We start from the raw sequence: 16,247 nt of genomic DNA, 5'->3' as shown, positions 1-16,247 counted from the left end.
AGGTAAGATACTAGGAAATTCAGAAAAAGCATCATCTTTCTATAAGATAGTCTAACAATAATTAACGATTTCCAAACATTTGCTAGGTATATTACATGCATTTAATGAACAAACCTACTCCTGCTCAGTTTCTTTGTTTTGGTTATGAAAAGTTCTGATACAAAATCAGATAGAACAATTTCTTGTCAGTTTGTTCAAAAGAACAAATTGTGTTTTTCCCTGCCAAATGTTGCGTACACATCAATTACATAAACTAAACATACACATAAACTACAGCTCGTGGCATCGTAATTTATCTACTTATTTTTAAGTTTAATCTCAATTTTAAACTCTCAATAACTAGGAGAACAATCTTATAAATGTGACCTATGCTTAAAATTTGCAAAATCCTCCTATATTCCCTGAGATATTTCCTTTAGTGGTGAAGATCAAAAATACAACCAGCCAAAAATTCAACTCTTTTTGCGAATCCCAAACTATCTTTTAGCTGACTATATCAGGGATGCTCAGGGTTACTTTTATGAGATGGGGAGATGACAATACCTGTCATGTGGCCAAATTATACTAAAGCTGACCTCTAAAATATATGTAGGTATATATATAAGTATGGGTTTTCAAGATTTTATATCTGATGGGCGCTGAGATAAAGACTATTTAAGTGATACAGTAGACACACATCCATGCCATTCCTTTCTCAGATACAGATGGATGCCTCTGGAAGCCTGGCATTCCAGGAAAACAGTTTGAAAACTACTAGCACAGCTGGAAAGAAAACAAATTTTAAGTAATACCAATTCTTCACATCTCTAAATTGTGCTTAAATAATTCAAAAATACTTTCATCAAGGCTTTCACAACCTTGAAAAATAATGCACTCATTAGTAATACCAAAGCACAACAGAAATGAATGTTCTAAGGGTTTACTGCTATTCTTAATATCTAAGATGAGCACAACTATTAAAGAAAGGTCTTTTCTGTCAGAACTATTAAAGGTCTTTCATGCTAGGCCTATGGCAGAATAAAATGAAAAAGTCCTGCCACATAACCAAACAAATGGAGCCAAAATTCTGGTGCTTTTGTAAAGGTCATTATAATTTTTAATAGAAACTTCTGACTCTAAAAGTAAATTTTAAAAGCAGTAACAAAAGTTATAACTCACTGTGAAAATTGGATTTGTTCTTTGAATACAATTTAATATCCTGGAACATGCCACTGAAGCCAGAGAGGTAGAGTAAAAATAACACGTTCTTAGATTAGAAATCAGGATAATGTTTTGCCTTGAAACGTTTTTGTTCTATGAATAGGTCTCTGAATCTTAGGATTAACTCTTCTGTAAAATCACAAATATTTATTTTGTCTATCACTTGGCATTTTTTAATCAAATGACTATTCTTTTAAACTCAGAAAGACAGTGACTTACAGGTAAAAAGAAAATCCTATAGATGGTTAAGTGATATAATTTACTGATCAGCAAAACCATTACCTAAGAAGTTGTTTTTTTTTTTTTTTAACCTAGGAATTTTTTTAAAACCCACAATTCTACTGGGAATATATTAAGACATAAATTTATTTAGCTCAGTAACAGATATCCAATTCAATATCCAATTAAACTATGAGATGTCATTTTAGCCACTTCAGTCAGCATTAATTCAACAAATAATTACCAAAAGTTCTTACATATCAGATACTATTTCCCACTGGCTTACAATCTGGGGGTAGGAGGGAAACCCCACAAAAGCAAACAGATAAGTAAACAAATAATTTACAAACTATACCTGTTATGAAGGAAACATACAAGAGGCTGAGAGAGAAAACAAAACTGGATCCCTATTTCATGTAGGATGATCAGGAATGGATTTTCTGGGAAAATGACTTTTAAGATGAGAGCTAAAAAGACTAATGATAATTGTGGTGGGGAAGTTGCTCCAGAAGTATTAACCAAAGCTCCCATATAAAGGCATTGGGTTTTGAAGGAGTTGGAAGAACTGAAAAAAGATCGGTGTAGCTGGAAGTAGCAAATGAAAGGAAACTAACTCAAAACTACTTAGAGGCTCAACGCTGGTACTCAGTGGTTAGGGCCCTGGCCACACACACTAGGGGTGGTGGGTTTGATCCCAGCCCAGGCCTGCTAAACAAACAAACGAACATAGCCTGTAGTCTAGCTACTAGGGAGGCTGAGGCAAGAGAATAGCTTGAGCCCAAGAGTTTGAGGTTGCTGTGAGCTGTGATGCTATAGCACTTTACTAAGGGCAATACGGTGAGATTCTGTCTCAAAAAAAAAAAAAAAAACCTTAGAAAGAAAAGCACGTGCTAGACCACATCGACCATGGAAAGAAGTTTATTTTTTATTTTATTTTATTTTTTTTGCAAAATGGGAACAAATACAATCACACCACCGCATGTGGCCTGTGGGCCATATAGTTTGAGGACCCCTGGGCCTAGTGTTCCTAAGTGTATGAAGGTTGTAACATACCTTACAAAGAAAATGTGTACATTAAAAAAAAAGAAAATGTGTACATTAAATAAGCTTTGTTCAGATATGGTTCTAGTGCTGCTGGTAATGAGTTCAATGTTAATCAATCAAGCATATTAAGATGTCTTTAAAAATAAACCAATGTAAAATAAGGGCATGTAGTGATTGGCTGATGAAAATACTGTGGCCAGGGCGGTGCCTGTGGCTCAGTCAGTAGGGCGCCGGCCCCATATACTGAGGGTGGTGGGTTCAAACCCAGCCCCGGCTGAACTGCAACAGAAAAATAGCCGGGCATTGTGGCGGGCACCTGTAGTCCCAGCTACTTGGGAGGCTGAGGCAAGAGAATTGCTTAAGCCCAGGAGTTGGAGGTTGCTGTGAGCTGGGTGAGGCCACGGCACTCTACCGAGGGCCATAAAGTGAGACTCTGTCTCTACAAAAAAAAAAAAAAAGAAAATACTGTGGCCAGAGGCTTATAGGAACCTAACCTTGGTTTTTCCTTGCAGCACTAGTTCAGTACTAATTAAAAGTTGTGGCACCTTTACAAAACTACTGCAAATAATAACTAGGTTAAAGAAAAAAGAACATTAAAACAACAAATTCACTATATTGATCTGTTAGACTACTTTTTTTAAGTGGCAGGGTCTATATTGCCCAGGCTGGTCTCAAATTCTTTTCTTCAGGTGATCCTCCCACCTTGACCTCCTAAAGTGTTGGGATTCCAAGTGTAAAACACCATATGAGGCCTTTCATTACTATTTATAAAGTACCTTTTATGTGTGTAAACGACTAGCACTGTGCTGTATGCTACTAATATAAATTAACAGATGCTCATATGCTTGCTGAATGACTATTAGAACCACATTAAATGGTGACATTACACCATTTTGATCTAAAAATACAGCAACTGCACAGTTTCTATGGTAGGTGTTACAAGTAACACAACTAGCTCAGGAGCTAAAGGCGGCTTTATAGTTGAAGCAGCACTACAGCTGAGCCTTGAAGGACAGGGAGAAATTGGTATAGAGATATAAGGGGTTTGAGTGATATTACAGACTATGGATTTTTTTTTTTTTTTGCAGTTTTTTTGGCCGGGGCCGGGTTTGAACCCACCACCTCTGGTATATGGGGCTGGCATCCTGCTCACTGAGCCACAGGCGCCACCCTAGACTCTGGATTTTATTCAACAGGTGATAGGGGAACTACTGACAATAATAGTCTCCAACCTTTTTGGTATCAGGAACTGGCTTCATGGAAGAATTTTTTGATGGGGAGGGGGTGGGGGAATGGATTAGAATCTCACAAGGAGTGTGCAACCTAGATCCCTTGCAGGCACAAGCAGGGTTACAGCAGAATTCTAGCTACTAATGCCTGTAGGAGGTGGAGCACAGGCAGCGATGCAAGTGATGGGGAACAGCTGTAAATACAACAGATGTTTTACTCACTTGCCCACAGCCCACCTCCTACTGGTTCTTAATAGGCCACAGACCAGTAATGGTAGGTGGGGGTGTGTGTTGAGGGCCACAGAATGAAAAGATGTGAACATTTAAGAAAGTCATATGATCAGGGCTGGTTTTCCAAATATTCAACTGACATGAGTGGGTAGAAAAGATTAGCAACAAGACACTGGAAGCAGGAAAACCGGGTAGGACATTAGACCAGTCTAAGCAAAAGGTAATAAAAGTCCTAAAGTAGAGCAGTGGCACTGAAACTGGAACAGAAGTAATGACCACATAAGACATTGCATATACTCTGAGAATCTCACACTTACGTGATTTCATTGCTGTACAAACATCACAGAGTGTAGTTACACAAACCTAGATGGTATAGTCTACTACACACCTAGGTTATACGGTACAGCCTTTGCTCCTAGGTTACAAACCTGTATAGCATGTTACTGTGGTATATAGTGTAGGCAACTGTAACACAATGACAAGTATTTGTGTATCTAACCACAGAAAAAGTCAGTAAAAATATTATACTTTTATGGGGCCACATCATACACAGGGTCCATTGTTGACTGAAACATTATTAGGAGCACATGACTGTAATACATATATTAGAATGGACCTCACAAAATGATAGCCAGATGAGGCAAACAGCCATCTTCTATTGCAGAAATAAAATGTTCACTCAAATGGTATTTACCGATTGTAAGAGGGACTTTACCTAACAATTGCAATCAGTGTAACCTGGCGTATTGTACCCTCAAATGAATCCCCAATTAAAAAGAAATGCCTATTTACCAGGCATAAAGAATAGGAGCAAGCTGTATAAATATTTTGGTGGGACACTTTAGTGTATTATACTTTCAGTAATTATTGAGTTTTTTTTTTTTGGATTTTGGCCGGGGCTAGGATTGAACCTGCCACCTCTGGCATTTGGGACCAGCGCCCTACTCCTTGAGCAACAGGCGCCGCCCTGTTTTGAGTTTTAAGCACTGTGCAAAGTTATATAGTAGCAAACAAGAGGAAACACTCTCCTTTTACTATCCAAGCTAAGCTACATTGACAATTATACTAATCTTTATAAAAACTCCTACACTCATATATGAATTACTTGTTCACTAAAATGAGCAACAATATAGAGCAATGATTATTATATACCAGTTATCTGAGCTCTCACATCCATCTCATCATTATTCAGATAAAAAATCAAGCAAAAGGCGGTACAGGTAGCTCAGTGGGTAGGGCACTGGCCACATAAACTGAGGTTGGCGTGTTGAAGCCTGGACTGAGCCTGCTAAACAACAATGACAACTGCAAACAAAAAATAGCTGGTCGTTGTGGCAGGCGCCTGTAGCTCCAGCTACTTGGGAGGCGGAGGCAAGAGAATCGCTTAAGCCCAAGAGTTTGTGGATGCTATGAGCTGTGACACTAAAGCACTCTACCAAGGGTGACATAGTGAGACTCTGTTTCAAAAAAAAAAAAAATCAAGCAGAAAGTTATTTGTTGAGTGACTAGGTAATGCCCGCACCAAACTAGGTGTCATGGAAAAATACATACAACGATGATTTCCAAAAATGGCAAGGACTAAGTCCAATGAAAAAGGCCCCCCTCCCTTTTAATAAGGGAGTAAACCACAATTTATACTCTAAAAGACATATGACAAGATTTTATTAGGGGATAAAAACCATATTGATAAAATAATTTCCAAAAATGCTTAGGCTGAAGTAAATACAGATTTAAAAAAGTTAAATCTACTCTTCAAATAAAAAAGTTATATATACTCTACAAATAAAAATCAATTAGAAGGCAGCACCTGTAGCTCAATGGGTAGGGTTCTGGCTACAAACACCGAGGCTGGCGGGTTCAAATATGGCCTGGGCCAGCTGAAAAACAACAATGACAACTGCAACAAGAAAAATATCTGGGTGTTGTGGCAGGCACTGTTGTCCCAGCTACTTGGGAGGCTGAGGCAAGAGAATCGCTTAAACCCAAGAGTTTGAGGTTGCTGTGAGCTATGTGGCCAGGGCAACAGCTTGAGACTGTCTCAAAAAAAAAAAAAAAAAAAAAAAAAAAAAAAAAAAAAAAATTTTTTTGACAATGGGAGCAAAATTGGAATGATTTAAGAAAAAGCTAAAAATAATGGAATAAAACGATGAAAGTAAAAATTATATTTAAGCAATATGTTTTAAAACAATATGTAATGTCCTTTGAAAGAAACTGTAGCAATTTATATCACTAAATCCACTTGAATCAAAATATATCCTAAAATGTATATCAGATGATGCAGTGATAAAGAGATGGATTATAAGATTATACATAGCTCCACTTAAGAAATCTTATAGCCCTATTCTAGTGATTTTCAAACTAACAGGCAAAGATTCACCAACAGAACTTGTTAGAAAGGTAGATTTCCTGCATCCATCAAAGACTTTGAATTTACAAGATCTATGGTGGAGCTCAGGAATCTATTCATTTTAACAAGCATTCAAAGTGACTCTATTGCAATTATACAGAGATAACACTTGAAGAATGCTGTAGTATTTTAACTCATCTAAGATCTCTAACTTATAAACAAGATAAGCTAAACACAGAAAGGTTAAATGCCTTACTCAACCTGAGAGTTCCTCATTTCTGCCAGGCTGACAGCGCTAAGTCTTCCTCCAATCCCTGGCCCTCTGCTGCTTCTCAGCCCCCTCCCACTATCTTGCTCCTACCTACTGTGAGAGCCACTTCTGTGATAAGGCCTGTCAAGCCCACCTGGACCCACACTAAGGTTGTATTGTTAAATTTTCAAGTATATCTTTTTCCACAACTAGAACAAAAAAAAAAACCTCCCAGGGAGAAACTGAGCTTTTACTTTTGTATCTCCTTCACAGTGAGATATACTAATACTGTATTCCATTTTATTGCCTTCAATTTGTAGGCACTATCTTACAGATTGAAGGCAGTAAAATTACAAAATACTTCTTAGCCTTGTAAAATAGTAGTTTTTTCTAACTGTAGGTCATGTCTCACAATTAAATGTGAAACCAATTTTGTGGGTCACAAAAAATATTAAAAAAAAAAAAAAGTTTTGGCTCGGCGCTCATAGCACAGTGATTACAGCACCAGCCACATACATGGAGGGTGGAGGTTCTGAACCCAACCCAGGGCAGCTAAACAACTGCAACAAAAAAATAGCCGGGCGTTGTGGCGGGTGGCTGTAGTCCCAACTACTCAGGAGGCTGAGGCAAGAGAATTGCTTGAGCCCAAGAGTTTGAGGTTGCTGTGAGCTGTGACACCAGAGCACTCTACCCAGGGCGACAGCTTGAGATTCTGTCTCAAAAAAAAACAAAAAACAACCCCCCCCCAGTTTTGGGTGTGTATTGTTAAAATATTTCTTACTGTGGATTGCAGTCAAAAAAGTTAGAAAGCCACAATTTTGTAAATGTCAATTAAACTAAACTTCTCCAATACATTTTAAACACTGTGTAGGCAAAGATACTTTCTCACTTGATTAATACTCACCCACCCCGTCTTCCCATTCTCTACTACATAAATGTAACACTAGCTTTATTCATTTTCCATTTCCTTAATTCAGATGAAAAGGAGAGGGTAAGTCTGAAGTCTAATGACCATTTTCCACGACACTGTATAAGCATTCACCAGTTTGTGTTCCTTCTTCAGATGAGTCATCTGAGCGTTATGATGCACTTCAGATGGGCTCTTGGAGCACCTGTTTCTTGACTCAAGTCTATTTGAAATTTTAGATGTCCCAAATAGGGCTTTGAAATTTTTACAACCTGCTTCAGACACAGGCTTATGCTTAATGTGTGTTTTTCAAGATTACCTTCTTCCCCCCAACCCTTTTCTTTTGAGACAGTCCCACTCTGTCATGGGCTAGCCTGCTGGGCTAGCACATCAGCCTAGTTCACAGCCAATTTGAAGTCCTGGGTTCAAGTCATCCTCCTGCCGCAGCTTCTTGAGTACCTACGACTACAGGTATCTGTCACAATAACTGACTAATTTTTCTACTTTTAGTAGAGATGGGGTCTTGCTCTTGCTCAGGCTGGTCTCAAACTCCTGAGCTCCAGGGATACTCCCTCATAGGTCTCCCAGAGTGCTAGGATTGCAGGCATGAGCCACTGCGCATGGCCCTTCTTCCCTTACTTTGGAGCCAGGATCTCGATTTCCACCATAACATTATGTTTGATAATCCCTGATGCTCTCTATAAATTTTTAAATCATGTATGCTCCAAATTGTTTCTATTTTCTCTTCTCCTAACTTAAGGGAGTATTCTCATTAACAAAATTGTGCCCTTTTCTAGGTTTCGAATGTATCTTACATCTTTTTTTTTTTTGGCTGGGGTTGGGTTTGAACCTGCCACCTCTGGTATATGGGGCTGGCACCTTACTCCTTTGAGCCACAGGCACTGCCCCTTATCTTACAACTTCTTAATCAGCAGACAAAATGTGAATGCTTATCTAGGCCTAATACCGCACTGTGACCTGTCACATTTCTAATGTAGTGTACTTTTTTATACTATTACCTGCAGTACTCTTAGTTTGAACTCAATCCCCATTTCCTCCAATAACTTTCCTGAAGACCTCCAACAGAATGTCTTCCAACCTCCACACATTTTGTTCAAACTTTATAGTACCTATCAGTCTACGTAAAATTGTAATTATGAATCTGTCCCCATGATTAACTCTCCTATGTGTATACCTTGCCTGCTCACCAAACACCAGAGCACACTTACACAGTAAGGCCCTGGTAATGGCTTACAGAACTGTACTGAGAAGGTAAAGCACTTAATTCAGTGGTTATAAAAATAGGTTAGAAGCTGTTTTCAATTCTGCACACCCTTCCACAGTCTTAATTTGCTCAACTGTAAAGTCTTTTAAAAATATAAAAACCTATGATAGATATCATGGGAATGGCAATAAAGAACGCAGAAGTAAAACACGAAGGCTTGATAAAACCGATGTGATGCTCTCTGCATTTCCACACGTGGCTCAGTAAATCGCTGCCTGAATTCCCCTCTCAGCTTTCACCATTCTGCCCTGTCATCCCCTTTTACTCTACTTCATAAACCTCCCACACGGTAGGGTGTACCACAGACCACTTCGCGGAACTCGCTGTATCTTTTTCTCATAGGGCCATGTACCCCGAAGTATATTAGGTAACCGATTCTTTCTTGCCTTGCTTCTGTTCCGGTCTCAGTTGGCCACATTCACAGAACATGAGTGGGCAACCATTTCCCTCTAACAGTCCCAACTAAAATGGAAGCACGTCTAGACGTGGGCACCTTTAATCCTCTGTAAGCCCCGGAGTTTTTAGGTCACCGTATTTCCTCCACTGGCTACCGTCTCAATGTGACTTGAGATAGACATCGGTCTTCCAAGCGCAGTCTTTCAGTAACTTCCCAGCCTTACGATGCCACTACCCTGCATATACAAACTACCTCGCAGATCTTAAGGAAGGTTGGGACGTTACTCCAGCGGTCAAGTTTTCCGAAAAGGGTTTGACCCGGGGCACTTATTTAAGGGGACCCCCAGATGTTCTAACTTCCTTCCTGGAAACTGATCTTTGCCACCCGTCCTATACTTCCTGGGTTTCCCCATTCCCAAAAACAACACATCCACCTATCACCTCCACTTTGGGAGATGTGCCCCTCGACTAACCCCTCTCTTTCCCCTTCTCAGCTGAGGCTCGGCCTGCCCTAGCTCGAGGGTCTGTCCTAGCCTGCCCGCCGCACTAGCCCCTATTCTACCGCTTCTCCTCCCCTACTCACTTTGGGTTTCTCAGGCAGTTTCTTCCGGTTCTTCTTCTTCTGCTCCTCGCTTCTGAGGTTCTTCAGCAAGGCCAGGTCGTCAGGGGCCGCGGCCGGCGCGGCTGTCGCCTCCTCCCGTTTGCGGGGCGGGCTCCTTCGTTTCTTGCGGGCGCCGGCGCAAGCCGCGGCCCAACCGTAGCCCAGCAGTACCAGCAGGAGCAGCCCGAGCGCGCCCGTGCCCACCAGGATCACCCAGCCCGGGTATCGCTTCGGCTCCAGCCCCAGGTCGAGGCCCAGCTCGGTGCGCAGAAAGCCTAGGCCAACTGAGAGCATTTCCCGCAGCCGGGCCGAACCCTCCTCGGCCTGCTGGGCCAGCTCATCCTGCCAGCTCCGCGCAGCCATCTTCCCTCCTGTCAGGGGTACTCGCAGGATGACGCTGGGGCGCCGAGACGCCGCGGACTAGTCAAGGGAAGCGAGGAGGGGCTGGGCCGGGCAGCCTCAGGCCGAGCGCATCGCGGCCGCCCCTCGCGCCAGAGCCGGGGATAGGCCGCTGTCGCCGCGGGGAGGGGAGAGGGGGCTCCCAGGTTTCCCCTAGTCAGCCTCACTCCGCCGCCGCCAGAAGGAGGGGGGCAGGCGGGAGGGAGTGTCTCCAGCGGCCGCCGCTAAGCGGCGTCTCCGCGCCAGCGCCAGGCCCCGCTGTCCTCCCCGGGCGGAACAATGGCGGCTCAGGCCGCGATCCACGCCGCGCGCGGGGACTATCGCGGATCACGTGGACTCCGATGGGCGTGGCATGACCGTCACGTGGGCGTGGGCGTGGTCGGGCGGACAGGGCGGTGTTGGAGCAAAGGCGCGGTTGTTGCGGTTGGCGTTGGCTCTTTGGGCCTGGTTCAGACGCGGAACCTGGGAACGGGTGACCCTGGACCTGGGACTGGGAGGGGTTGTGTGGGAGAAGCCTCCGCCGGGTGGCTGGTGGCGCGGAGCTAGGAGACGTGGCGCTCGGAATGAGTGTGGGGGCGGGCGGGGGGAGGAGGGTGAAGAGTGAGGAACCAGGTCACCGGGTCTAGGTCAAAGTCGACCCGGTAGTTGTAGGGCTTTCGTTCTTTTTCGGCAGTGGTGTTGGGATGGAAGTGGCTTTTACTCCCAGGGGACATTGGTCCGCTGGGTGCTTCTAGAGTGAACTCAGCGGAGTCTGAACTGAAGCCGGACACTCTTACTGCAGGGCCTAGGTTTAATTCACAAAGTGGATATTTCTCATTAGGGCCCACTGTGTACTTGCCATTTGCCAGCCTGGCTAGGGCGCGTTCATTCATTCATTCTTTCTCCTCAGTGTTGTTAGTCCCCACTATTCACAAGTTGGAAAGCTGGTGGGCGGCTCTATTCTTTTCATTTGTAGCTTTAATAAGAAATAAGAGGAAGCACATTAGATTGTATTTACATGTAGAGGTAGCTTTTTCGTTGTGTTTTATTTTAAGCTTTTATACAGTGCAAAAAGAGTTTTACAAAATCCTATTTTTATTTTCTGTGTTGACCATCTGTGGGATGCAGCGATAGAAGGAATGGAATTGCTTTTCAGATTTTGATCACAAAGAAAATGTCTGGAGGGTGCTGGTGGGTTTTAAAATTCCATTTTTGTGTAAGAAAACTGTCTTATCATTAAATGATAATTAGCATGCAAACAAGTGTCCTTTTTTTTTTTTTGAGACAGTCTCACTATGTCGCCCTCGGTAGCATGCTTTGGTGTCACAGCTCACAGCAACCTCCAACTCTTGGGCTTAAACGATTCTCTTGCCTGAGCCTCCTAAGTAGCTGGGACTAGGTGCCTGCCACAACGCCTGGCTATTTTTTGTTGCATTTGTCATTGTTTTTTAGCGGGCCTGGGCCGGGTTCGAACCTGCTAGCCTCGGTGTATGTGACTGGCGCCGTAACCACTGTGCTACGGGCACCAAGCCGTAAACAAGTGTCTTAATCGAACTAAATACAGGCTTTCTTAAAGAATATAACACGGGTAATATTAGCACTGAATGCCAAAAATCTATTAGGAAGTATCTTGACCTATTTTCCAATGGTGTTGTAATGCATGCTGTGATTAATGGTTGGAAGGGAGTTTTGTAAAGAATAAATAGTAAAAATAAACTACTTTTGCTAAGTTTTATACAGGCTTATAATTATAGACTAAATTACAAGGCCAAAAACTTAGAAGATGTCATCAGGACCTGCTTTAACTCTTAAGAGTTTCTAAATTATCCTTATAATTGTGAAATAAGATTTATAATCCTACCTGTATATTTGGGTTCCAGAGACATGAAGGGTCATGATAGTCTATGAAGTTCCACTGACTATTCTAGATTAACACCTGTGGACTTAGGAATTACACTTTTTACAGTAATTATACTCGGATATCCAGTCCCTTTGGTAGACTAGTAAGTCTTGATTCAGTAAATCAATCACCTTTCTTTTTTTTCTGTGACTGTCCTTTAATCTTAAAAATAAAAAAACCAAAAATATGGTTACTGTATTTGTTAATACAGATAAACTCATTTTTCTGTTTTTCTTTTTTAATTTGAGACAGAATCTCACTATGGGCCTTCAGTAGAGCGCTGTGGCATCACAGCTCACAGCAACCTCAAACTCTAAGGCTTACGCAGTTCTCTAGGAGAATTGGGACTGGGGCTAAAGGGACTATAGGAGCCTGCCACAATGCCTGGCTATTTTTTTTGTTACGGTTGTCATTGTTGTTTAGCAGGCCCAGGCCGAGTTCGAACCTGCCAGCCTCAATGTATGTGGCCAGCGCCCTAACTACTTACCTACAGGCACTGGGCCCTCATTTTTCATACATAACTTTCTTGTTGTCTTTCCATGTGTTTACATTTTAAAAACAAAATGGAGTCATATTTACTGTTTACTGACTTGCACTTAATATGGTCCTGAACATGCATGTCAACTAATAAAGCCTATCTGATAAAATCCACCATGAACACCTATAGTCCTGCAAAGTTAGCTTTATTCATTTACAGCAGGGTGGAGTTTAGGTAAAATTTAAATGAAGCAATGTTTTGAAAGGCTCAAAGCAAAGAATGTAAAGGAGTTAATATCAGGTCTGTGGGAATCCTAAGCAGACTGGAAATCCTAATTCCTTGTAAGTGACAAAGTTAAGATGTTGTGTTTGAAACCCCTTAACTGAAGTTTTGCACCTGGGCTGGATATAAGGACTTTATTCTAGGAGTGACCCACACATTGGCATGCCACTCAATAAAAAGGAATGAACTATAAATACATGCAACAACATGGATAAATCTCAATGTAATTAGTTGACTGAAAGAAGGTAGACAAAAAAGGAGTACATATTCAAAAGAGTCCATTTATATAAAACTAGAACATGCAAACTAATCTATGGTGACAGAAAGCAAATTTGTTTTTATTGGAGGATGCGGGTGGGGAGCAAGGAGATATAGAGGGAGGGATTACCAAGAGGCACCAGGAAATTTTGGGGAGTGATGGATGTATTCATTATTTTTATTGTGATGATGGTTTTACAGATACATATTTATTTCAAAACTTACCAAATAGTATACTTTATGTTTTGCAGTTTAATTAGATAGGGTCAGTTATACTCCAGTAAAGCAGTTCAGAAAAGTTTTTAAAAAGTAACTCATACGAAACAGGCTTATTGTACCCTCAATGAATCCCCAACAATAAAAAAAAAAAAGTAACTCATACGGCTCAGATCCTAACAAAAGTGAGATGACTGAGTTCTATTTTCACTAATGGGATTTCAGTCAAAGTTTTTGCCAGTCTGTGATTTCGCAGAACAAGATTTTTTGATACTGCATGTCTTGATGTTAATTAGCAAAAGTTTTTCTTACAGGTTTGCATGATTAATACAGTATCTTTTTTTTTTTTTTTTGAGACAGGAGTCTTATTTTGTTGCCCTTGGTAGAATGCCGTGTGGTCACAGCTCACAGCAACCTCAAACTCTTAGGTTCGAAGGATTCTCTTGCTTCAGCACCCTGAGTAAGTGGGACTACAGTCACCTGCCACAAGGCCTGGCTACTTTTAGAGACAGGGTCTCACTCTTGCTCAGGTTGATCTCGAACAGTGAGTGCAGGCAATCCACCAACCTTGGCCTCCCAGAGTGCTAGGACTATAGGCTTGAGCCACTGCACCCAGCCCTACAGTATCATTTCTAATGGCAGGCTAGTCTATTGTCTTTTTCTACTATACTTTAACATACTGTTTCTTGCTATTAAATGCAATTCTGTCATGAACATACTTGTAACTTTGTGAATATCCATGATTGCTTCCTGAGCTTCCAAAGGTTAAACATCATACCCTAGAGTCAGGTTGGCTGAGCGCTGACTAGAACCCAGACCTCCCACTGCTGTTGACTCTTGTCAGTATACTGTGTAGTCATTTCTTAGAGTACTGCATGTATTGGTTTCCTCCAGCTGCCATAACAAAATACCACAGACTGGGTGGCTTAAACGGTTTTGGAGCCTGGAAGTCCAAGTTAGGGTGGCAGTGTGGGTGGGTTCTAATGAAGGCCCTCTTTCTACTTGCAAATATCTACTTTCTCTCTGTGTTCTCCTGAGGCAGAGAGAGAGCACGAGAGGTCTCTGATATCCCTTCTCATAAGAACACGTTAATGTGGGTGGCTCGTATGGCTCAGTGGGTAGGGTGCCGGCCCCGTATACCAAGGGTGGAGGGTTCGAACCCAGCCCTGGCCAAACTGCAAAACAGAAAAATAGCCGGGCGTTGTGGTGGGCGCCTGTAGTCCCAGCTCCTCAGGAGGCTGAGGCAAGAGAATCGCCTAAGCCCAGGAACTGGAGGTTGCTGTGAGCTATGCTGCCATGGCACTCTATTGAGGGTGATAAAGTGAGACTCTGTCTCAAAAAAAAAAAAAAAGAACATGTTAATGTTATCATATCAAGACCCTATTCTTGGGACCCCTAAAACCTTAATTACTTCTTTAAAAGCCTTATCTCCAAATACAGTCACACTGGGGATTAGGGTTTCAGCAGATGAGTTTTGTGAGAGACGAACATTCAGACCATTGCAATATGGGAAGCTAACTTCCACTTAAGTAGCTTATGTTGAGGGAGAGTGAAGAAGAATGTTGGTTCAGGTCTTCACAATGTAGATTCTTGCCATCATAAACTGCATTGTCACTAAGTTACATACACAAGGGGATAATTTTACAGTAAGGCAGGAAACTATAGTTGAGTATGGCAAGAATTTTGAGATATGGTCAGGAAGGGGTTATCTTCAGAATAAATCTAGTAAGAATTAGTAAATAATTGGCCAGGTGTGATGGCTAATGCCTGTAAATCCTAGCAGTGTAGGAGGTCGAGGCGGGTGGATTGCTTGAACTCAAGAGTTCAAGACCAGCATAAGCAAGAGTGAGACCATGTCTTTACTAAAAATAGAAAAACTAACTGGACATTGTGGGTAACTAACTTATCCACCTAGTTACTTGGAAGGCTAAGGCAAGAGGATAGCTTGAATCCAGGAGTTTGAGGTTGCTGTGAGCTATGATGCCATGGTATTCTACTCAGGGCAAAAAAGTGAGACTCTGTCTAAAAAAAAAAGTAGTGGCCCACGCCTGTAATCCTAGCACTCTGGGAGACCAAGGTGGGTGGATTGCCTGAGCTCACAGATTCAAAACCAGCCAGAGCCAGAGCGAGACCTTTCTCAATAAACAGTCAGGCGTTGTGGCAGGTGCCTGTAGTCCCAGCTACTTGGGAGGCTGAAGGAAGAGAATTGCTTAAGTCCAAGAGTTTGAGGTTGGGACACCATGGCACTCTACCCAGGGCAACAAAGTGGGACTCTGTCTCAAAAAAAAGAAGAAAAGGAAAAAATGAAATTATCCTTGGAAGTATCCTCAGAATCCTAATCTGAAATATTTATTATTTTATTTTATTAAAAAAAAGTTTTTTTTTTGACAGAGTCTTACTTTGTCACCCTTGGTAGAATACTGTGGCATAGCTCATAGCAATCTCAAACCACAATGACTGGATTTTTTTTTTTTTTTTTTTGTAGAGACAGAGTCTCACTTTATGGCCCTCAGTAGAGTGCCGTGGCCTCACACAGCTCACAGCAACCTCCAACTCCTGGGCTTAAGCGATTCTCTTGCCTCAGCCTCCCGAGTAGGATTTTTTTTTTTTTTTTTTTTGAGACAAGATCTCACCCTGGCTCAGGCTGGTTTTGAACCAGTGACCTCAGGGCAATCCACCTGCCTCAGCCTCCCAAGTGCTGGGATTACAGGCATGAGCCACCGCACCAGCCTTAAACTGAAATATTTATAATAAATGTGTTACTGAAAGGGCCAGGATGTTTCCAAGTCCTTTAAGAGATCAGAAAATGCGTTAAGAATCTGAATGGAGGGAGGCGCCTGTGGTTCAGTGAGTAGGGCGCTGGCCCTATATACTGAGGGTGGCAGGTTCAAACCTGGCCCCGGCCAAACTGCAACAAAAAAATAGCCAGGTGTTGTGGTGGGTGCCTGTAGTCCCAGCTATTCAGGAGGCTGAGGCAGGAGAATCGCCTAAGCTCAAGAGCTGGAGGTTGCTGTGAGCTGTGATGC

General features: G+C 42.1%; 1 protein-coding gene across 5 annotated transcripts in view; it reads right to left on the bottom strand.

Moving 5' to 3' along the window:
• Positions 1-10,434, bottom strand: part of MTDH (metadherin) — a 75,619-nt gene extending 65,185 nt beyond the window's left edge. For all 5 annotated transcript variants that reach the window (XM_053558529.1, XM_053558533.1, XM_053558530.1 and 2 more), the window contains exon 1: positions 9,692-10,434. In XM_053558529.1, the coding sequence (XP_053414504.1) occupies positions 9,692-10,072 (381 nt within the window). In that variant the 5' untranslated portion in view covers positions 10,073-10,434. The remainder of the gene's footprint in view (positions 1-9,691) is intronic.
• Between the last annotated feature and the right edge of the window lie 5,813 nt (positions 10,435-16,247).

The sequence above is a fragment of the Nycticebus coucang genome, chromosome 13 (genome assembly GCF_027406575.1).
Source record: "Nycticebus coucang isolate mNycCou1 chromosome 13, mNycCou1.pri, whole genome shotgun sequence".
In the NCBI taxonomy this organism is placed as follows: Eukaryota; Metazoa; Chordata; class Mammalia; order Primates; family Lorisidae; genus Nycticebus; species Nycticebus coucang.
The sequence above is the reverse complement of the archived record's forward strand: the minus strand, read 5'-3'. Positions and strand labels throughout refer to the sequence as shown.